The following is a 22,325-nucleotide window of genomic DNA, read 5'->3' as shown; positions in this document are numbered from 1 at the left end:
AAGGCTAGGGTTCCTTTGATCATAAGGAGCAGAGACTCATAACTTCAGGGAAAGGTTATACAAGAGGAAACCTCACAGAAACCCCAGTGCAAGTATCCCAGAAACTAGGCCTGGAACAAGAAAAGCAGGAGCCAAGGTGGTTGTCTTTCACAGTTTTCTGTCTCGGCATTTCTTCTCCCCTGTCTCCTTTGACCAATGCACTTCTTATATTACTCATGGTTCCTGCTTTCCTGTAACTTCTCTTTGTGAGTGGCTTAAGAGTAATCTCTATGCTGAAGCCACCAGAACTTCCACCTTCAGGGACCACCACCTCTTGCCCCTGGGCCACTTGATTCCAATTTCTTAGACAGGCTCTGAGTGGCTCTACTCATTATTTTGATCCAGGTCAGGCAGATCATAACCCAAAGCCGAACCTATAGATGAAAGTGGGAGCTGGTCCACAAGGAAAAGACTTTGGCTATTTCAAGTAGCAGGGTTCTGACAAGGGACTCTTCTTCAGACACCTGAAATACATCTCATATAGGAGGCCTAGAGGGGAAGTGATAAATTTAAATTTTATTAGGCAATAAAATCAGCATTATTAGGTAATTGTTTGGATGTGGGAGGTGAGTTGCAGTGAAGGCAAGGATGATGTCAGGGGCTGGACTGGGTAACTGAGTGATCTCTCAGCTCCACTCCTTCTATGGTGGTGGTGTTCTTGGATTCTCAGGAAGGTTTCCACTTGATTCAGTATGGTCTCTGCAGAAAACAGGTGGTTTCCTCACACTAGCAAATTTGAGGAGAGTTTATTAAGAAGACAGAGTATAGGGTAACTGCAAGGGATAGTGTAGTACCTTTGAGCTACAAACAGCAGTGTGCTGTCCAGCCCCAGGCAGAAGGGTGAGAGCAAGGCGGTTCTCAGCATCCGGACAGGGAGGCCTGCCTGACATGAGCTGTGGCCTTTAGTGTGTGGACACAGCCAACCTGTGGTAATAGGAAGCCAGAGAAAGAAACACACGTCCGTGGCTCCCCAAATGCTGATGCCAACAGGAAGACAGAGAATAAGGAAGCCCATTGATGTATTCTATACAGCCTCCATAGGGCGGGGAAGAGAAGCTCTGGAGGAGTAAAGGTAAGATGTCCAGAAGTACACTCCTTGTGGTGGGGTTTATAGCCAATCCTCTTAGCAGTCCGAGCTGGAAGAGGCAACTACTTCCTGATAGCTTCTACCTAAAAAGCACAGGATTGAAACGGGATTGTCCTAATTTGCTTGGGTAGGTCAGGTAGCCATCCTTGGAGGAGTCACTGTGGCAGAAGGGGATAGTGTGCTCTGATTGGCTGAGCCGGAAGTTGGGAGTGGAGTCAGCTCTGATCCAACCTCCCAGCTGGAATGCGGGGAAAGTCAGATCTCCAAGGAAAATCAGGGTTTTGTTAACTGACCAAATAAAAAGAACAGATGTCCAGTACTGCCTACACGAGTCTCGTTAAGGCCTTCTAACTGAGGGATTGTAGTTCCTGTTGGATGGATTGGGGGAAGGAGACCACAATGCACTGTGGAAAGAGTGAGCCCAGCCACAAGGGATGGAGCTGTCCCCTCCCCTGGTCTCAGTTTCCAAGCGGGGATGAGTCTTAACATTCTGTGGCTCTAGCGCTTACCAGCTAGTTGTTAACCAAGTTCAGCCCCGTCATCAAGAGTGCAAGCCCCTCAGTGCCAGTAAAGACCACCAAGCTTTGTTTTCTGAATCCTTGCAGTTAGACCTAGGTGAGACTTCTCTGGACTCAATGAAGTTTGCTAGACGGTGCCACCTAGTGGAACATCACATGACCTACTGCTTAGACAAGAAACCTTAGGAGGGTTTTACAGCCCTGAAAGCCTTTGAGCAGTGGTCCTCTCACCTAATTGGAGATTGAAATCAGTAGGGAATGGTTAAGCCCTAATCCTAGAAGTTCTGACTTAATTGGCCTGAGGTGAGGGGTGGACATCCAGAATTTTGAAAGGTCCCCAGATGACTCTACCCTCAGCTGAGGTTGAGACCACTGGGTTATAGAGTTCCTAGCCCTGTGTTTTACAAAGGTGCTTACAGATGGGAGTCACTCCTGCAAGACTCTCAGACTCCCAGGTAGCCCCCTTCCCCTGCACCCCACCACCTCTCTCTATTTGTGTTTTTGTACAACATTTTTTTCTTTGTGCAAAAATGAATAGTAATTAAGCAGGAAGCACTGATATTTATTTCCCAAGCCCTGATATTTATTTTAGTGGCACTGCCAGGAGGAAGTTAACTCCCTGTATACCTGATATTTGCATATGCCCCTTCTGATTAATACTCTATTTGAAGATGTACCTACCCAATGATGTAGTATATTTACTCTTTGAGATTTAAGGCTTTCTCTGTTTGCTCTTTCAAAATGTATCCTACTCAAGGCACCTTCCGCATCCACTGTCTCGATTCAGTAGCATTTCCTTATAGTTGGCAGGATTGGCTTTAATTGGCATCTCACTGTGGAAATGACAAAGTAGATGCCAAGAGAGAGACAGGCAATTTTCTGTCTGGAGGTCATTTCATATAGGCATTCTGCAATCTCTTTCTTTTTACTCAGACTAGGAGCTGAACCACCTGAATGCTTTTGCATGTCTGGCTCCCCTTCTCCCATCCTACCTTGCAAGATTGAGTCCCAGAATTTTAGAATTAAAACAAAAACAAAAACAAAAAAACCTCAAAGAGCATCTGATTCAACTGTTTTATTTAATGTAGCCATAGTCTATATTTACATAGACATCTCCAGTTCCTGCTGCCAGAAACACTCATGGATCCATACATGATAAACCTGACACTCAGATAATTTGAGGTTCTTGTCTGGAGCCACACAGGAAGTTAGGGTCAAAGTCTGAACTGATTAGACCCAGGTGGGTCTAATTTTCAGCCTGAGAACTTTTTTTCTCTTCCTCTATATTAATCTGAGCCTTGTTAAATGACAAAACTGGTAGCAATAGCAATTTGGGTCTTCATCACCAGTGTTAATGAGTTTCCTGAGTGCAGGTGTTAAAGAAGTGAGTGCTTGATTAATTAATTGATTGATCCATTCATTGCCCAAATGTTTGCTGAGAACCTTTTTGGGGCCAGATACTATACTAGGCATTGAGGATATGCTTGGGAGGCGGGGGTATGGTCTCTGTTCTCATGGGACTTACAGTCAGTCCAGTGAAGGGAACAGATATCAACCAATCATCTAGTAACCATAGATACTGTGACTGTCAAAGAAAGGCATTAGTAAGAGGTCACATACCTGGGGAGCTTAGTCTGTCCAAGGAAAAGAGGCAGGCTTCTCTGAAAACGTGTGATGATTTTGACAATCCTCAAAGAGAGGAGGAACAAGAGGCTTAAAGCTTGCAGCAAACACAGAAATCCAATGCCTATAGCTTCTCAAGCTTTGCTTAGGGTCAAGCATCTCTCACCACCCTGGAAATTATATCATTATAGAGTCACAGTTACCCCATTTTACAGATGAGGAACTTGAGGCTGAGAACAGCTAAGGACTTGGCCAGGATTACAGAGTGTTAAAAGTAGACTGACATACAAACCAACACCTCCTGCCTTGCTGATCCATTCCACTTTTACACTGTCTTGGCTCTGGGCTGTGTTAGACCAGCCTGAGGGTATAGCCCTTGACAAATCGGGTCAGCTACAAAGGAATCTAAGAAAGCCAAGATGATGACCTCTAGTAGGAAAGGTTTTCATAACCTCATCAGGAAGGCTAAAGGCCTGCACCTATCACCTCTCTTCTAGCTGACTCTTCTTGCTGAAGTATATCTCAGAGAATACAGAAAGATATGCCTGTTATTGATGACGAGAGGGAAAACTAAGAGTAAGAGAAGGTAAACAGCTCCTTAGGAGGAGGAGGGGCGGGGGAGGAGAAGATGGGGGAAGACAAGTGTTCCTCATCATTCATCAAATGTGTGCCACAAAAACAAGTAAATAAGCAAATACATAAGAGGGATATGGCCTATGAAGAAAACATACCAAGATGTAAAGTATGGAGAAAGCACGGTCAGAGAGGGTCTCAGTGAAATGATGACATTTAAGCTGAGATCTAAAGTCTGAGAGGGAGCAACAATGGGGGAAGAGTGGGGGAAACTGCATTCCTGGCTGAGACACAGGCTAATTCAAAGGGCTTGGGGCTGGAATGAACATAGTGATGTCAAGGACCAGGAAGGTGCTTGGTGGTTCGGAGTGTATGACAGGAGGGTCATAGGCGATGAGATTGGAGAGGCCCAGGCCACAGCCGAAGGTTTTTGCCATGTAGCTGAAATCCTTTTCATCCCTCCTCAGTGTTCCTATCGGTGTTGGACTATTTTTTTTGGCCTGTTACTAGTTTCATTAGGCTAGTGTCTGTGGAAAGCCCTTTATGCACATTACCTCATTTAATGCTCACAATAAGCCTCGGACAGCTCAGTCTGAGAATAACACCTCTTGTTTAATTCAATGAATCACCAGATCAGTTTTCCCAGAAAGACAGCCAGAGCTAATGGGCTGCCTGCATGTCTCAAATGGTATTATCTCAGTGAGTGGGATAAAGCCCCAGGACTTACCTCCCCCTGGAAGCCCCCATTGTAGAAGGAGAGCAAAGAGTCCTGAGATTAAAGCTGGGTTCATGGGTTAGGGTTTCCATTAAGGGCTGACCAGGCTGGTGTGTAGCTTTGATTAACAAGTCACTCAGTAAGACAAGAAAACACTCAAGTCCACTTTTGCGCAGAATCCTCTAGAGAGTTGAAAGAAGAGATGGGGAGGACAGACACTGAAGATTTTCATGTGCGTCACCTCAGTTGCTATACTTCACTCAATCAGTAATTACTGAGCATCTATTGTATTCCAGGCCTGGAAGAGGCCACAGTTTAGTTTCCTGTGGTTGAGCAGGAGTAGGAGCTGAAATCCATATTCCCTGGCTCCGCTCCTGCTGCTTTGGCCTGGAGAAAGGGGAACGCTCTTTTAAACTTCCTTTGCCTGGAAGGAGCACTGATTTTCTGATTCCCAAAAAAGGGAAGTATGTGCTAGCAGAGGCAGGACATACTGTACAGGACAAAAAGGTACAAAGCTCTTCCTCGCTTGGAACTCACAATCTAGAGGAGGAAACCCCAAATGATACCCGTTCTGAAGAAAAATCATGCAAATGGTGGTGATGGGGGCGCTCTTTGATATTTAAGATCAGCTGGTTGGGGATGCTCTCTCTGAGGCAGGACATTTGATTTGGTTCCAGTGAGATAAGAGAGAACAAAGCAAGGGTTTAAAGGAAGAAATTTCTAGACAACGGCACAGTAAATCTGCAAAGGCCCTGAGGTCATCATCAGCTTGGTTCATTTGAGGAATATAACAAGAAGACCAGTGTAACTTGAAGGGAAGGAAAGAAGGCAGAATCTAGAAGTAAGGTCAGATCACGTGGGGGCCTCACGGCTATGTTAAGGATTCTTACAGAGTGTTCTAACACAGTGGGAGGTCACAGGTGAGATCCCAGGAGCAGAGTTTGCCTCCTTTATGAAAAGATCACCCTAGCCACTCTGTATCTAGCATTGTGCTTCTGCTGTGGAGGCACTTAAAAGAATTCTGCAACATTATCTTTCCCTCTAGGAACTTCCACTGTTGTCAAAGAGAGAGGATGGAAATTATATTACATAAAAACTGTATATCAACTGCAATTTTAAAAAATAGAGCACTTTATAGCAGCATTATTCACAATAGCCAAAAAGTGGAAATAATCCAAATGTCTATGGAAGAATTAATAATAAAATGTGGTGTATTCATACAATGGAATACTATTCAATCTTCAAAAGGGATGAAATTTCCATACATGCTACAATGTAGATGAATCTTGAAAACATGCTAAGCGAAATAAGCCAAACACAAAAGAACAATCGTTGTATGATTCCACTTATACGACGTACCTAGAATGCTCAAATTCATAAAGACAGAAAGTAGAATGATGGTTGCCAGGGTTTGGGGGAGGGGTTGAGAATAGTGAGTTAGTGTTAATGGGTACAGAGTTTCAGTTTGGGATGATAAAAGTTCTGGAGGTGGATAGTAGTGACAGTTGCACAACAATGTGAACATATTTAATGTCACCGAGTGGTTAAAATGGGAAATTTTATGTTATGTATATTTTGCCACAATAAAAAAAAATATTTTTAAAAAGGCATAGTGCAAGGATCTAGGAATAGAAGAGTGGGCCATCTAGGCAAAGGCACTAGCAAGTGCAAAGGCTTGCAGGTAAGAATGTGTTTGGTGTGCTCTGATGAATAGCAAGGCCAATGGGCTGGGGAATAATGCAGTAAAGGGTGAGGGCTGTAGGATTTTGTAGTTCTTTATAGAAATCCAGTGGGAGGTGGGAAGCCACTGGAGAGATTTGGGCAGAGAAGTGAAGCTATCTGACCGTTGTTAAAGCAGGATCATTCTGCCTTCCACTTTCTTTAATCTGAGACTAATCTGCAAATGAGGATAAGAAAAGCATTTACCTCACAGGGTAACTCTGAGTATTAAAAGAGGTAATACATACCCAGGCTTTAACATAGTGCCTGACATACAGTAAGCAGTCAATAAAAGGAAAGCATTACTGTGACGGAAATCCAAAGAAAGACAGCAGCTCCCCCTCCCCGCCCCCCAGGAGTTTTGGAGGACTTCATGCAGGAGGTGGCAGTGCAACTAGACATGGAAGGATGAACACGATTTCCATCAGCATAGATGGGGAAGAGGAAAGGGCTTTCTGGGTGGAAGCAAGTATGTGGTGGAGGAAAACAGCCAGCAACTAGGCGAGGAAAAGAGGAGAGAATGTTTGATTAGCCCCACATGTCGCAGGGAGGTGTGTGGACTCTAGAGCCTAAGTAATAAATAGCTTTATAGGTTTCATTAGATGTCAAGATCTATGAACTTTGATTTTAGAAAACTGAATCTCCATTGCTCTGCCTGGAACTAGAAGAACTGGAAGGCAAGAGGCCTTAAGACATTGGTCCAAAGCTGGGGGCAGCTAGGCACGGGGTGGGGTGGGGTGGGGGGGGGTGTCATTGGCTGGGCTGGAGATGGAGAGAATCAAGAAGACTCACGTAGGGGTGGCAGAGGAAAGCAACCAGGAGGGCGCTTAGTCCCTCAGCACTAGAGAGGAAGCACTTGCATGAAGAGCATTGAGGCGCCCCTGGCACCACCCTCCAGCTCCGTGGCCCTCTGTAGCGCCCAGACGGCCTGCCTTCCCCAGAGCCCTCACCACGGTTACAGACACATTCCCTCGTCTAATGAGATTATGTGTTTAATGTTTCAGCTCCCAGACGTCAGGGATCGAGTCTGTTTTTATTTTATCCCGGTGCCTGACACAGTGACTGGTACACAGCAGGCGTTCGCTAATGGTTTGCTGAATAGCTAGCTACCTAGAGACAAACCAACAACAGGTTTCAGGAATGAGCTCCGTGAGCTAAGTGCCCAGAGGCACACATGGGACCAATTTCCCAAAGAGGTTGGACTTGTGCGAGAAAAGGTCCATCCAGCAGAGAGGCTCCAGTCACCTCCCCGTGGGTTTGCAGGGACAACAGGCGGCCGGGCATACCACTGTACAGTTCACAGAAGACGTTCACACCCAACTCCAGAAACTCCGACATGAAGAGAACGAGGGCCCGCGGGCAGAACAGTGCGCGTGGAGCACATCTGTGGCCTCATTTCACGCCTGGGAATACCGAGTCCGGAGGGTCACATTAGGTCCGCATGTCTTTGGAGCCGAGCTGCTAGGGGCGGGAAGCCACAGCCCCAGGGACTGCGGGCGCGGAACGTCCGGCCCCGGCCCGTCTCCAGCACTAATTGCAAATCCCCGAGGAGCTCTCAAACTGTTGACCAGAGTCCACAGCAAGAGGTTGCCGGGCGGGGCTTAGGGATCCCCGGCGCGTCCCAGCGCGCGAAGACACACGGCTGTCCAGCCCGCATCAGTTAGCGCCCAACTCGCCAACTCCGGGACTTTCGCAAAGCTCCCGCGGGCGGGGGAGCCGCGGAGGAGCGGGCCGCACCATCGCGGCCGGAGAGGGGGAAGCGGTCCGCACCCGGACCCCGCCGCGCCGGGGCGGACGGGGAAGAGCCGCGAGAAGGCTGGGGCTCGCGCCACACAGCCCTCGGCAGCCGACCTTCCAGAGGGCGGCGCGGGGCGCGCGACTCGGTGGGCTCAGGGGCGACGGCAACACCCCCGCGGCGGCGGCGCAGTGGCCAAGCCCGGCTCCCCGGCTGGCGAGCAGCGGAAGTGCCGCGGAGTTGGAGCGGGGCCGGCGCCGCGGCCGCTTCTTGTCGCCGAGCTGCTGCCGCCGCCGGGCGGACAGGCGGACGCGCGGAGCTGGGAGCGGCGCGGCGGGGCCGGCGGGACGCGGCGGGGCTGACCGGCCCCGATGAGGCGGAAAGAGAAGCGGCTTCTGCAGGCGGTGGCGCTGGTGCTGGCGGCCCTGGTCCTTTTACCCAACGTGGGGCTCTGGGCGCTGTACCGCGAACGACAGCCCGACGGCACCCCCGGGGGATCCGGGGCGGCGGTGCCCCCTGCGGCCGGACAGGTGAGTCCTCCAGTTGTCGTGAGGTTGGGAACGCTCCCCAAATTCACTTCTAGCTTTTAGTTGCTTCCTCTGCCTTTCCTTGTCTGCCTCCTCAGAGTCAGCGTCAGAGGCTTTTCTGTTCGTCCCATTTTTCGGATGGGAAATTGAGGCTCAGAAAAGGACAGGAACTTACTTGCCCAGGGCCCCACACCCATCAGAGACAGACCAGAACTAGAAACCAGGACTTCTGATGCCCAGCCTGGAGGTCTGTTTCTTACCATAGGTCCCCATCCTCCTTTCTGTCCATGTCTGGGTATCCCCTTGCTCTCTTTTGGAGGACCCTGTCTGCATGCTGTATCCCAGGCTAACTCTTCTGGAGATGCCGGTCCTTCTATTTAGTATCCAGGTCTTTTCTGCTTTTTCTCCCACCTGCTGATCCCAGTGTTGCCTACTGTGGTCGGCTGCTTTCCTGTTTTCCCATCTGCCCAAAGAGACACCTGGGCCTCCCTCCTCTCCCCATTTATTCACCCTCCCTCCTTCTCAGCCTTCTTTCTTTCCCAGATCCTGTGGATTCCTGGGAGGATGCAAAGATCATGCTCCCTTTGGAGCTTCAGGCCCTGGAGGTGGCGAAGGGGTGAACTCCTGGTCCTTGAGGGGCCAGCTGCCTTTGACCTTCTGGGAGTCCCGAAGTGGTCGCTCTAGTGGAAGGACCACTCCAAATTTTCTAGAGGCTATTTGTGCCCAGTGTCCTTCTCAAAGTACTCATGACTCCTCTGAACTTGTCTGGTAGAGTTAGGTGTAGTGTTTCTTGCAGCAAAGACTGGGATCTCTATTGTTTTTGTCTCCTCTGAACTCACCCACGCGTGTGTGTGCAAGCGCGCGTGTGTGTGGCACGTACGTATGGACTGATAGCAGAAGCTCTGTCATATCACTCCTACCCTCCCAGCTCCTGGCTCAGTAGATGCCAGTGCACGTGTGCATACTTGAACTGTGTCACACAGTGGGACATTTCAGGTTTTCTTATGGGATTTCCCGGGTTCCATAGGAAGTAGATAATTTGTACACAAGGGTCAAACTTGACTAATTATTGGCAAGACTAGAGAAGAAGCCAAGACTTTGGGGGTTGATGGTTCTCCTTCCTCTCCCAGTATCAGGCTGCTCTCTGGGCAGTCTGGCATCTTGAGCACAGAGGGCTCTTTGGGACAGGGCTGACCAATTTGAATGTACAAATCATCCTGGAGGGCTTGGTTGATTTTTCTGTTGATCTTTCTATTTGGAAACTAAGGGCCCTAACTCCCTTCCTAAATCCCTGGTTCAAAGCTGATAGCCAACCTAGACCTCTCGCCCTTCAATTCTGTATTCATATGGGTTTTTCCTTCATGAAATCTCCTTCTTCTTTTCCCATCCTGTGCCAGCATCAAGGTCTGGAAGTCAGGGTTCTATCCTCAGCTCTACAATTAACTTGCTCTGTATGTCCTCGATCACCCTTCCAGCAACCTCTCTGAGCCTCCCTTTCTCCATCTGTAAAATGTGATTGTTGGTCCAGCTTCACCATTCTGTGATGCTGACAATGAATCACTGAGGAGTACAGTGACCACTTTTTCTTTTTCTTTCCTGAAGCAGGATCTTCATGCAGCATCCCTAACTATGGGGGCTCCGTACTAGACACAGCCCCAGGTCAATAGGGGAGCACGCCCTGCCCAAGTACAGACTCTCCTTTGGAATATCTCTAGCCAGTTCTAAAATAGCTCATGACATTCTGCCTCTGCCTGGAGAAACCCCTCGTATTTCATTTGCTATGAATGCCAGAGACGTCCCGATTTTCATTTTCTATAGACCCAGATGTGTAGAGAGAAGGTCAAGGTTAACTGCCAGTTTGGCCTGAGCTTTCAAAGTAAATTACTCACTTGTGCAAGAGGGAATTGATGGAGTAAGGCAACCTTTTGGGCAGAGAGAGAGGGGAGCAACAGCTGGGTGCTGCTCAGAGCCCTTAACTGAAATGGACAGATAGGCTCATCTGGGAAGGTCTAGTTCTCGTTCATTTCATTTGCTCTGGAATATTATGAGGAAGAGGAGGAATAAGTACAGGGGTTTGGAGCTGGTGGTGGGGAGTGCCAGCTGGTTATCCTAGCTTTAAAGAAAATCTCTGTTTCCTGGGAGCAGTAGAATAGAGCTGTTTCCCCAATGATAAGCTCTTCTAGGTGCTATAGGATTCTGCATTCATCTGCTGCCTTTCAGGAACGCTCTGCCAAATTTCCACACAGTCCTCTATTTGTTCCACTCTCCTGCAGATGCACTGCACTGGGCTTGGCCCCCAGGTCCCATGTTTGAATGTCAGCTGGCCTCGAGGGAAGAGACTGACTTCTCTGAGTGATGGTGTTCCATCCCTCATCTCAGTGTACTGGAACGTGCACGGAACACATCAGGCTGCTGCTATCTGGGAAATCTGGCATCTTGAGCACACAGACCTTTTTTCAACAGGGCTAACCAGTTCTGAGCTCAACCTGTCACTCTTGTAATTGTTGAAAATCATCCCAGAGCACCTCGTTGATCTTTCTGGTAGAAATAGTTGCAGAGCCTCTAGAGGGAAGTCTTACAGGACTTTATCCAAGTAAAAAATATATTCTCTGTGGGTTTGAGAGAAGTTTCTTTAAGGGTACATACCCACTGTTTGAGCAGTTTTTAACTCCTTGATTTCTACACTGGTTTGAAGAATACAGTTTTAAATTAAGAGCATTTATCATCTGCTAGAACTTAAGTCTACATAACTGTCATACTGACCCATTCTGGGTGTGCCTCTGGAGCTGGATAGGACAGCTGATTTATAAAGGACACATAATGCTTTTAGGATTTTAGCATTCATCTGGTCAGACAGCTGGCTGCTTTGAAAGCTGCAAAACCAAGCAAGAAAAGCCAGTCTTGAAGCCATCTTCATTTTAATTTGGGGTTCCCTCTCATTCCTAGCCCCCATCTGCTTAACATCTTGTTTTAATTCTACAGTCTGTTTCATATTCCAGGCTTGGGAACTGGCCATTAAAAACTCATGCTAAGAAATACGATACAATCCCTCCCTATTTCTGAGCTATAATCTCTTGTAAGAAATGACTTCACTGGATAATAGTGACCATGGAATAAAAATTGGTGGGATAATAGAATACCAATGACTTAATTTTCAATTATCGAGAGTTTTTTTCATTATGTCAAAGCTAAACTTTACTCTTAGAAGATCCAGATTTCAGTACTCCCCCCACCCCCTTTTTTCAGTCTTCCTGATGGCAGAGCCTTACCATTCAGAAAGTTAAGCACCATAGAAATGTAGCCTTGGAATGACTTCCTTAATTTTCCATAGAGGGGCTGAGATCCTTTGGATGGCTAATCACTTCTCTGCATGCCCAGCTAAAATCTCATGCCACAGGGGAAGAGTCATTGATTTACCTGAGCAAATCTGGCTTCCTGCATCCTTTCTCATCCTGGGCTTGAAGTCTCAAGGAGCTCAGGTGAGGTTCTAATTCTCTCTCCTGCCCTAAACTCACCATGTAGCCTCAGGTAAGTGGTTTAACCTCTCTCTGGGCCTTAGATTCCTCATCTGTGAAGTGAGGGCTTAGATTCAGAAGGAAAAGGTATTGTGTATCATAGTGATGCTTCCCATTCCCTGGCCAGGGCAGACATTGCTAATCAATCTCTTTCTCACTAAGCCTAGATGTGGCCTCAGATGTTTCTCAGTACTGTTACTCAGATGACATTAATGGCATGTTGAAACTCGTTTGTGATGTAGGGCAGTGGTCCCCAACCTTTTTGGCACTAGGGACAGGTGCTCCCGTGAGAGTCTAATGCCTAATGATCTGAGGTGGAGCTGAGGCAGTGATCCTAATGCTGGGGAGCGGCTGCCAATACAGATGAAGCTTTACTCCCTCGCCACCACTCACCTCCTGCTGTGCAGTCCTGTTCCTAACAGGCCCTGGACAGGTACCAGTCCATGGCCTGGGAGTTGGGGACCCCTAACATAGGGAATAGATACTGTGTTAGGACTTTTCCAATTCTGACATCCTGGTGTTCTACGAGTGTATTTGGAAACATATATTGGAAAGGCTTGTATTGTAACAGTGTGTTTCAGTAGGCCTCTGTATCTAAGTTGATGAGGCTACTATTTAGGGATATGTTCATTTTCTAATGCCCCCTCACAGGCTGTGGTCTAAGGACGTTTTAATCTAGTGACACCATAATAATGGAATCAGGAATTAAAAAGCAAAGGCCCACTTAAAAGATAACCATCTAGCTTGCTAATTGTACCTTGTCCACAGTCAGCTCCTACACAGAGGTGGCATCAGGATCTCATTACAGAAAACTGGAGGCAAACTTGGCAACCAGAAGTATATTCTATGGCATCTAAATGCTCATGATGGTGTTTGCAGTGGGTTCTATATTTTTCATATATTTGACCCTGTGTCAGAGCCAGTAGAGGAAGAGTTGATGGATAATGCTCAGAACAACTGCCCTCATGCCCCACAGTAGGTAGCCTAGACATGCCTGAATTCCTGTGGCCAAGGAGTGCATTGTGGCCTCCCCTTCCAAAAATGTCTCGAAATAGGAACCACACATCCCTTTTCTAGAACATAGCATAAGGCTTAGCTCTTGGAAGACAGTCAGAACGTGTTCGCCAAATAATCGATATGTGTCAGAGCAGGAATGGGGTTTCAGAAATCATCTAGTCCAACCCCCTGTCCAGTAGGTACAGAAACAGGCCCAGGAGAGCGAAAATCAGTCCTCAGAGGGAAGAATGCAGACCAGAACCCATTTCTTCTCCAAGTTCTTGCTGTCTTTTGCCATGAATATTTTTTTTCCTCCATATTCTAATATTTGATCCTTCTTTACCATTATTTCCCTTATGAACCAAGATTATCCCTCCCAGTTGGGAGGCCAATACTTATTGAGACCATCTCTCTACTGGCACTTACCTGGCTTTTAAATTTTCTTCCCAAATTTTTATAGTTTAAAGCAGGTAAAACGAGTTAAATTTTAAGGTGGCAAAGGGATCTAGCAGGGGAATAGAAGGCTTAAAAGGATGTGTAGCACATGGCATTATTACTGCTGTCCATGGCAGATGACGCTAATTTCAATTTAAGAGCCACCTCAGATTCTCTGTCAGTTGCAGGTAACAGAATGAATTAAGCCATGTGGGCTGAAAGGGAACACATTCTCTCTGGGCATTGCAATTGTGATATAGAAGTTCATGTCCTAGACTAAGCCCCCATGGTTGCAGCTCTTTTCAGTCTCATATCCACACCCAGATCATAGAAGAAAGAGGTCACCTCCTCTGATAGTTTCTGTAGAAGAGAGAGGAAACTTCTTGCCTATAAGCCCTAGTAAGATCACCTTAGGCCCGATTCAGATCTGATGTGCTCTTTGAATTGTTCATAGTTTGTGCTGATTGATTTAACCCACCCTGGAGATGGGGATCAGGTCGAGCCACCCAAATTTTAGGAAGAACAGATTTCATTTCCCCTCTTCCCCACAAGAGCACCCAGATTTTTTCCCAGACGAAAATCTGGGTGCTCTTGTGGGGAAGAGGGGAAATGAAATCTGGGGAAGAAGCCAACAAATGTCCACTTTAGAATGCGTCTGTCCCAGGCCATCACTACTGAGGGATCAGACTTGCTCCTCAAGATAAAGTCCCTTTGCCGTCCTGGACTCAGTTTTGATCACCGAACCTGCAGTCTAGAGGTATGATTCTCATCTCAGCTCTGCCACCCCTTGCCTGAGACGATTAGCTCCATGTGCCTTAGTTTCCTCCTGAGGACAGCTTGGGTACTAATGCTTACCAGCGCCACGTAGAAGTTTGAGATGAGGAGCAGTTGAAAGCTGCTTTTATTTAATCTTATGAGTTCTGCTGCTGCCTTCCTTTTCCCTCACAGATGTCTTAAGAGCTACCCTCCTATACGCAGCACACGCGCACGTGCACGCGCACACACACAGGCACACATTAAAATTTAGTTCATTGAAAATTTCTCTCAAGCTGAAAAAGAACTTCTGTCTCTTTTGCTTCGACTTTTTTTTGCCTGGCCCTCTTAGCTGGAGGAGGCGGAGTGTTCATACTTTGGAAGCTAGAGGAAGCTAAACAATTCCGCTTGCTGGGGTGGGTGGGTGTGTATTTATGAGTGTGTAGCTCTCTCCCCATGTGTCTCTCTTCTCCCTCTCTTATCTTTGGATGGTTCACGTTTGCTGCCCTCTACTGAGTATAGATAGAAAGAAGGCAAAAAAAGCAGACCCGTTTGTTTTCTTCTCTTTGATTTTAAGAGAATTCTGAGTTTCAAATGTTGAATTTTCTTCAGTTTGGTGATAAAAGCCACAGCATACAATGATACTACTAAAAACAGTGATGCTGAGCATGAAAAATGGTAATAATAATAATTGCAGCTATCATTTATTTAGCCCTTATTCTGCTAGGCAATGGATTAATAAGCCCTTTACCTGTACATCTTGTCAGAGTCACTGTTATAAATAGGTGGGCATGAATGAGGGAAGTGAGGCTCACAGCGGGGCAGGTATTCATCCTATGCGTGCACAGCTTGTTGTTGTGGAGCTGGTATTTGAGCATGTGGGTATCTGACCCAGGACCTAGCAGAACAGAGGACCTATCTCCCACCCTGCCCCTTCCCCACATCCTGAGAGGCTGCCGTCAGAGCTCCCGATGTCTGGGCAGAGGGAAGAGACTATCTGTCCAACACGGAACCTCTTCAGTAGCCAAGGAGGAACCTACAGAGTCCCTTGGTGGTTTTGTGACTTGGTAGGAAAAGGAAACTTCGCCCCACCCCCGCTTAAGCCCCATCAGCAAAGCGACTGATCCTCCTTGATTGTGATGGTGTTAGAGTAGTGTGTAGGGCTCGTGGTCAAGGTAGGGAGGGGTGCCTTTACTGTCATTGTTTGGAAAGTGAGCAGTCCAAGCATAGGTGGTGGCCTAATGGCATAGGGTTCAGAAGTGGAGCAGGGCCAGACAGCTTTTAATGATCGGGTGTGGGAAAGAGGTTGTGCATGCCCTGACTGCTCTTCGTGCCCCGCTCCCTGACTCTTTGAAATCTGAAGCAGTTATTAGGGTGACAACCTTCCTGCTTCCTACCCTGGTAGAGAACCCAGGTCTTCTGCTTCCTTCTAGGAAGTACTCTTTGCCACCTCCAGGAAGTAGTCTTTGCTCACTCTAGTCCTGAGGAGTTGCTCACACATCTTAGATCCCTCAAACCGTGGTTTTTTCATCTGCCCTTCCAGGAAGTCATGGCCTGGTATTCTTTCTGCTTTCCCCCTCCCTGCAACTGTCAGTGTGTTCCATGTGTCTGGGGCTCTACACGGGCTCCACACATATTGCTCCCTTGCCTCTGACACCCTTCTTTCCTGCTTCCTGACTCCTAAACCTGGCTCACCCCTGCTGGGGTATCCCAGGGTGGCAAGAGTGAGTCGGGAGCTCAGAGCCCATTAGATAAATGTATTGTTTAGTGTAGTAATTGTTTTTAATCTGTCCAGACTGGCTGCTTCTGAACGCAGGAGCTAACTTCTGTCCTGGTCATCCACTCTTGTTAGCCCACAATATTTGCTGATGCCTTAAGAAACAAACAAGTGAGTGAATAATATGGTTTATACCCAGGCACTGCTGGCTGAGTGTAGGAAGCTTAGCCTTGAGGAATGGTTCCTCTTGAACTGCAGGGTGCTTCAGAATCCATAGGGAGCCTGTTAGCTGGGACACTCATGGCCATGCCCAAGGAGGATGATTGGGCCATTGTGGGGTGGACCAAGGAACCTCGTATTTAACAAATTCTATGAAAGTCCCTCGGGGAACACTCTTCTCTCCGCCCACATCCCCAACTTGCTAGTACTCCAAGAAGCAGACCTCGCCTTCCTCAGGGCCCACTCTACTCTCCCCATGTGCTTCGGAACCTGCCTTTGAACTTCTGTTCCTGGAAAGTGCAGTTATCTGCATTTTCCCCAGGTTGCCAGCCCACACTCCCAGGAGAGCTCCATGGAGCCTGTTCGTAGTAGTGCTATATCAGATGCAAGTGGCTCAGAGTCGAGATCTGAGATCTTAGTTCTCAGATGGGCAGCGCACATTGAAAACCCCTCTGCTGTGGAATGCAAGGCCTCTCAGGAGCCCGCAAGCTTTGTTTTCTTCTGATGTGTGTGGTCCGTTGCCCTTCCAGGATTTCCAAGAAAGGTGGCTATAGTGGGGGTGAGTGGTGATACTGAACTTGGGGCCTTTTTGGAAAGAGGTGGCATTATGGAGACCCTAAGAACCTCTCCCTTGAGCTAGAGAGAGTGTGGGATCGGGAGCCACTCCCCGTGATTCGCAGGCCCAGCTCTGCCACTTACTTGCTAGGCTCGTCCGACCTCTGGGGCCGCAGCTGCCTCCTCCTAAGATGAGCACACTGATTGCTACTTCATAGTGCTGTGGTAATGATTAAATCACATTAAAGATAAACACCTGAGGTGCAGAGAGGTTTGGTGACTTATCCAGGGCCACACGGCTCGGAAGTGATGGCAACATGTCCCCTGTGAGTGGAGGGCACAGTCTGAGGCTTCCTTCTGCAGCCTCACTACCCGCTGGCCCTGTGACCTTGGGTGAGTCCACCACCCTCTTCCACTGGACATGAGAGCACAGTGGGAGGTTATCGCTGAGGGCCCCATGAGCCTAGTTCTCAGATTCGTCATGTTGGCTCTGGAAAGCCCTTCCCTTAGCTCAATGGCCAGGCGGCAGTTCCGAGGCAGGTTACAGAGAGCCCCATGCACGTCCTGGGAACCGACCTCCCTGGGGCAGCCTCCCAAGAGTCCAGTTAACCAGGGTTGTGTGTTGTGTGGGCCTCCCTCCGAGTTACAAATGTCAGCCTCCTTGAAGAGGTGGGCTGCTGAGCAGAGGAGGCTGGCAGGGGCTTCTGGAGGAAGGGGATTTCTTAAAGGGAACAGGTTTGAAACATCTGGCAGGGAGTGTGTGTGAAAATTACTTCCTGCTGCTAAAGCACATTGTATGTACTCGACTGAAAACTGTTATTTTTGCATGTTTCCTCCTGAGTATTGATCAGAGTCAGCTGCTGACAGTTAAAATGTGTATGTGTGTGCACATCTATTTGTGAAATAACTAATTTCTAAATTTGGCACCTAAAGTTTAGTGAAAAGTTAGTGATTCTGTTCTTAAGGCACCAGGTTCTATAGTTTGGATTCCTGGCTATTTTATTGATAATAAGCCTAATGGCTATCTTTTTCAGAGAACTCTTTTTTATTTATTTGACCTTTATATTTGTTTTTCTAAAACCTTACATGTTTACTTTAATAGAGCTTGTAAACTTGTCGCCTGTGGGCCTGATGTAGCCCAGAGATCTGCTTCATGTGGCTCACCTAGCGCTGGCCCGTAGATAATTGGGTGTCTTTATTTTTAAATGTTATTAAGTTGTCAGTACCTACACATTGGACACATTAGAATATTTCACATTTTAAAAAATTCCCACTTTTGGATTTTGAGGAAAAACAAACAAACAAAAAGTCTGGCATCAGGGCCTGGGTTCCAGTATCATAAAAAGTGGCTGCACATGAGTAGCAGCCGCCGCCTCTGAACAGGCCCAGCTCCCTACGTGGCCATGGCCCCTGCCGCACCTTGTGGCCTCAGACGTGGGATCTGCACCCTTCATGCAACTTGCCTGGGCTCTGGAGACATTTGAGTTTGGGAGCCCTGCTTTATAACCTTGTTTATGGCCCGCCCCACTTTAAAGATGAGAAAAACAAGTTTCAAAGAGTGTAAGTGACATGACTACTCACAGAGCTAATAGGTTGAGGCTAGTCCTTCTGTCAGCCTAATGTACTTTTCAGGGAAAGAAGAAAAAAAAAGACGGTTAGTTGAAAAAATAAATATATAAACCCTAGGCTCTTGAACAAACTCACTTAAGTTCATATCCGGATGATTTCTGCTCTTTCTGGGCCCAAGGCCCACTTACCTTGCTTCTTTGTGTCTCTAGGGCGTTCTGAATTTGAGGCCCACTCTGCCTAATAAAGCTTGTTCCAGCTGTGTCAGGGGCTGCTGTAGGTTAGTTAGAAACAAAGTAAGCACACGGTGTACTTAGTTTTCTGCATTGAACTTCCTGGCATGTGAGGCAACCCCAGAACGTGCATTCCTGTAATGGGTGGCGGGGCGGGGCGGAAGGGGGGGAGCGGTTAGGAATCTATGAAATAAGAAGAAAGATGGCTTTTCCAGCAGAAATGGCGCTTGCCTCATTCCCTTGTCTGAGGGGGCCTCAGAGACATCTGGGGACATTTTTAGAAAAGAGAGAGCCTGTGTGAGGACCATTTGTGGCCACCCAGAGCTAACTGGGTGAGGCAGTTCGGCTGAACACAGCTGCCCATGTGTATTAGTACGGGGCCCTTTGCCAGGGCAGGAGTGGCCGCAGCTCCGCCCCCTTTGGAGGTGTCAGGTGGCTGCTGATGTGGCAGTGGGACATGGATGTGGGGCACAGTCGGCGTGGCAGCCAGTCCTGGGCCGAGAGCCAGCTCTGTCTTTGAGCCCTGGCTCCACAGCAATAACAATGACATTCATTAATTTATTGAGCTGTTGCTGTGCGCCATGCACTGTGCCCATCTCATTCCATCAGCGTTACAACCCCAGGAGGCGAGTGCTCTTGCTGACGTCATTTTGTAGGTGGGGAAACCGAAGCTCAGGAAGTATAAATAACTTCCCAGGCCTGCAGAGGAAACAAGTGGTAAGACTGAAATTCAGGTTCCTGACTCTCAAACTTGTGCTCTTAACTATCATGCATTATTGATGCCTGTGGCAAGTCATTTCACCTCTCTTGGCCTCCATTTCCTCTCCTCTAAAGTGAGAATGGTACCTTCCTGGCATGCAAGCCGACCCCAGTAGAGATGACTCTTCCTGCCCTGGACTCCCCGCCTTCGGGCAGTCGTCAGGTATTGCTATCTGCTGCATTATCATTCCTGCTGGGGTAGGCAAGGCTTCTCTGCTTCTAGGGAATAGGGTCTCCCCACAGAGTAGGCCCCACATGCCTGGGGTGCATCTCTCTGTGCCTCCCTCTCCAGCCCGGAACCTGGCTGGGCACCTGCTCTTTATCTCCTCTGCCAGTGATAGAGGCAGGTAGAGGCAGCTGAGGGCCCTGCCAGAGAACAATGGGGCATATTAAGGAGGCTGCTAGGTGCCAAGCCAGAGGTATTAAAGAAGCATTTGATTAATTTTAACCCTAATTGTCAAGCTTTTTTGCAGGCAAAGGGGTAGAAGACTGGTATGGATTCCCCCCCTCTGTGGTTTGTGTGGGCTGTCTTTCACTCCTCTCCTGTTCTGCACCCTTTCGTCTCCCTGTCTGCGTAGGTCTGTTTGTCTTCCCCTCTACTCTCACCATCTCTGGGCCGTGTGGTGTTTCAGAAAATGCGATGAGAGATGAGACTGAAGAAGCCACAAGCCTACAATTGTGAAATCCACAGTTTTAAGGGACTGTCTTTCATCATGTCTCATCTCCTCAACCTCATATCTGCCAAATGGTCAGCCCTCTTTGGCTTGAATACCTCCAGTGATGGGGAACTCACTCCTTTTAGCTCAGCAGAGTCCTAGGTAACCTACTATGGCATAGGGTGACTTAGAGGATTTCTCAAGTGCCCACGACCCATCTTTTAGAATCTTCTCAAATCTTTCCTTTCCCAGAGAGTCTTGTCTGATCTTTCCAGTTAGAATTAATCTGTCTCTTAGAAATGCTTATGGACTTTAATTTGTACAACATTAGCAGCATGGGTGTTATACAGCTGTGTTTTGCCATTTCTCTAGGCAAAGGGCAGTGATGCTGAAGGAGGCTTCACAGCAGGACAGCCTCTTGGGTGAGGTTCCAGCTGGAGAGAAGGGACCCCAGAGAGCTGCTGTGTGGGCCTAGGCTTCCTCCCATTTCTAGAAGGTCCATCTCCAAATATGGCCAGTGTATTTCATCTATTCTTCTAGTCCAGGGAAATTTTAGGCTTTGTGGATCACATGGGCTCTGCTGTGACTTCTCAGCTCTGTCGTTGTAGTATGAAAGCAGCCAGAGACAATACAAAAAAGAATAAGTGTGCTGTGTTCCAATAAAACTTTATTTGCAAAAACAGGCAGCAGACCGGATTTGGCCAGCCACAGTTTGCTGGCTCTTGTTGTCATCTCTTCTTGGTGGAGGAACCACCTTGTGTTGCTATGTGACCTTGAGCAGGTCCTTCTCCCAGGACCACATCTACCATTAAATTGAAGAATGGACTATTAGGGGTTGAATAGTATCCTCAAAAAAGGTATGTTGACATCCTAATCCTCAAGATTGCAAAATGTGACCTTGCTTGAAAGCAGGGTCCTTGCAGATGTACTTAGTCAAGATGAGGTCATGCTGGACTAGGGTGGGCTCTTAACCCCATATGACTGACTAGTGCCCTTGTTAGAAGAGAGACAGAAAGAGAAGATGGCCATGTGAAGACTAAGGCAGAGGCCTGAGTTCTGCTGTCAAGGAATGTCTGGGGCTACCAGAAGCTGAAAGTGGCTTTGGAGGGAATGTGGCCCTGCCAACACCTTGATTTCCAATTTGTAGCCTTCAGAACTGTAAGACTATAAACTTCTGTTGTTTAAGCCCCCTAGTTTGTAGTACTATTTTAATGGCAGCCTTAGGAATCCAATAGATGGACCATCTCCCATTTTCCCATCAGATTGTTCTGTGTGTGTGCATGCAAGTGTTTACGTGTTGTGTTTGGGTGGAGGTGGATGAAACACTTTGCAAAGGCAGATAATTGTCTTAATCTCTTCTAGCTACTTGGATTCCTTTTTAATTCATGGGGAAAATCCTCTCTTCCTGTGGAAGATTAGCATATTACCCTGCACATATGCATTCTTTAACTAAAGCCACTCTCCTTGTTAAGAGATCAACCTTTTTTTTTTTTAACTTGGATTTTAGCCTTGAATACTAATGAGTTAACACATGGTACATATTGCCTTTTACTTAACTGTATCACTTTTCTTTTTCTGAATTTCAACTACAATGTTTCAACAATTTCTTTTCACCCTGGATCCCAACTTAATTAATTTTGGGAGCTACTAAGTGATAGGTACAGGAAACAGTTCCTATCCTCAGAGAGGTCATAGTCTACAACGCGACATGGACAAGTTCATGGTGATGTAGTGCACAAGGCAGAGCATACTTACACTGCTGGAGGAGTCAGCCAGGTGTTGTGGGTGCTTATACTGACTGAGGTCAGGGTGGACTTCTGAAAGGTCAGACTTTTAAGGTGGCCCAAAGAAAGCTTAGGAATTTAGAAAAGTTCATACTAGGTTTGGGGCCTCTGAGGTGGTAGAAAGAGGGAACCTGTTCCAGGAGCAGAGAGTAAGCCAGAGTCTCTGAGCCTTCAGGTGTCCCTTAGAGAGTAACTGCGGGGAGGTGGGGGCCAGATCCCTGGGGCTCTGAGAGGGTGGACTTCAGGACGCAGGGAAGCCACTGGTAGTTTTGGCACAGAAGGTCAGCGGTTCATCTCGGGAAAGTGGATATGGCAATTCAGAAGTCAGTAGAGGCCAGAGGATCCATTTAGAGGCAGTGGGAGTGGAGGGAGGATGAATCCATTCATTCATCCACTATGCCTGCTGTGGTCCAGACACCTTGTCAGATAGTGAGGACACCAAACTGTGTAACTTGCAACCTCTGAGTCTCAGATACTCATAATAGTAACGACTCTGCAGGCTGCTTTTGCTAGGCAATGTTATACACATCATTGTTCTTAATCTTCACAGAAATTCAATGGCATACACACTATAAATATCCCCATTTTATGGACAAGGTCA

At 47.5% G+C, this 22,325-nt stretch overlaps 1 protein-coding gene across 1 annotated transcript in view; it reads left to right on the top strand.

The window, feature by feature from the left end:
- The first annotated feature begins 8,380 nt into the window (after nt 1-8,380).
- The window catches only part of GALNT10 (polypeptide N-acetylgalactosaminyltransferase 10), a 178,720-nt gene continuing 164,775 nt past the window's right edge, over nt 8,381-22,325 (top strand). Inside the window, exon 1 of the mRNA XM_016166984.2 lies at nt 8,381-8,539. Coding sequence (XP_016022470.1) covers nt 8,381-8,539 — 159 coding nt within the window. The remainder of the gene's footprint in view (nt 8,540-22,325) is intronic.

Source organism: Rousettus aegyptiacus, unplaced genomic scaffold, assembly GCF_014176215.1.
Source record: "Rousettus aegyptiacus isolate mRouAeg1 unplaced genomic scaffold, mRouAeg1.p scaffold_m13_p_7, whole genome shotgun sequence".
In the NCBI taxonomy this organism is placed as follows: Eukaryota; Metazoa; Chordata; class Mammalia; order Chiroptera; family Pteropodidae; genus Rousettus; species Rousettus aegyptiacus.
The sequence above is the reverse complement of the archived record's forward strand: the minus strand, read 5'-3'. Positions and strand labels throughout refer to the sequence as shown.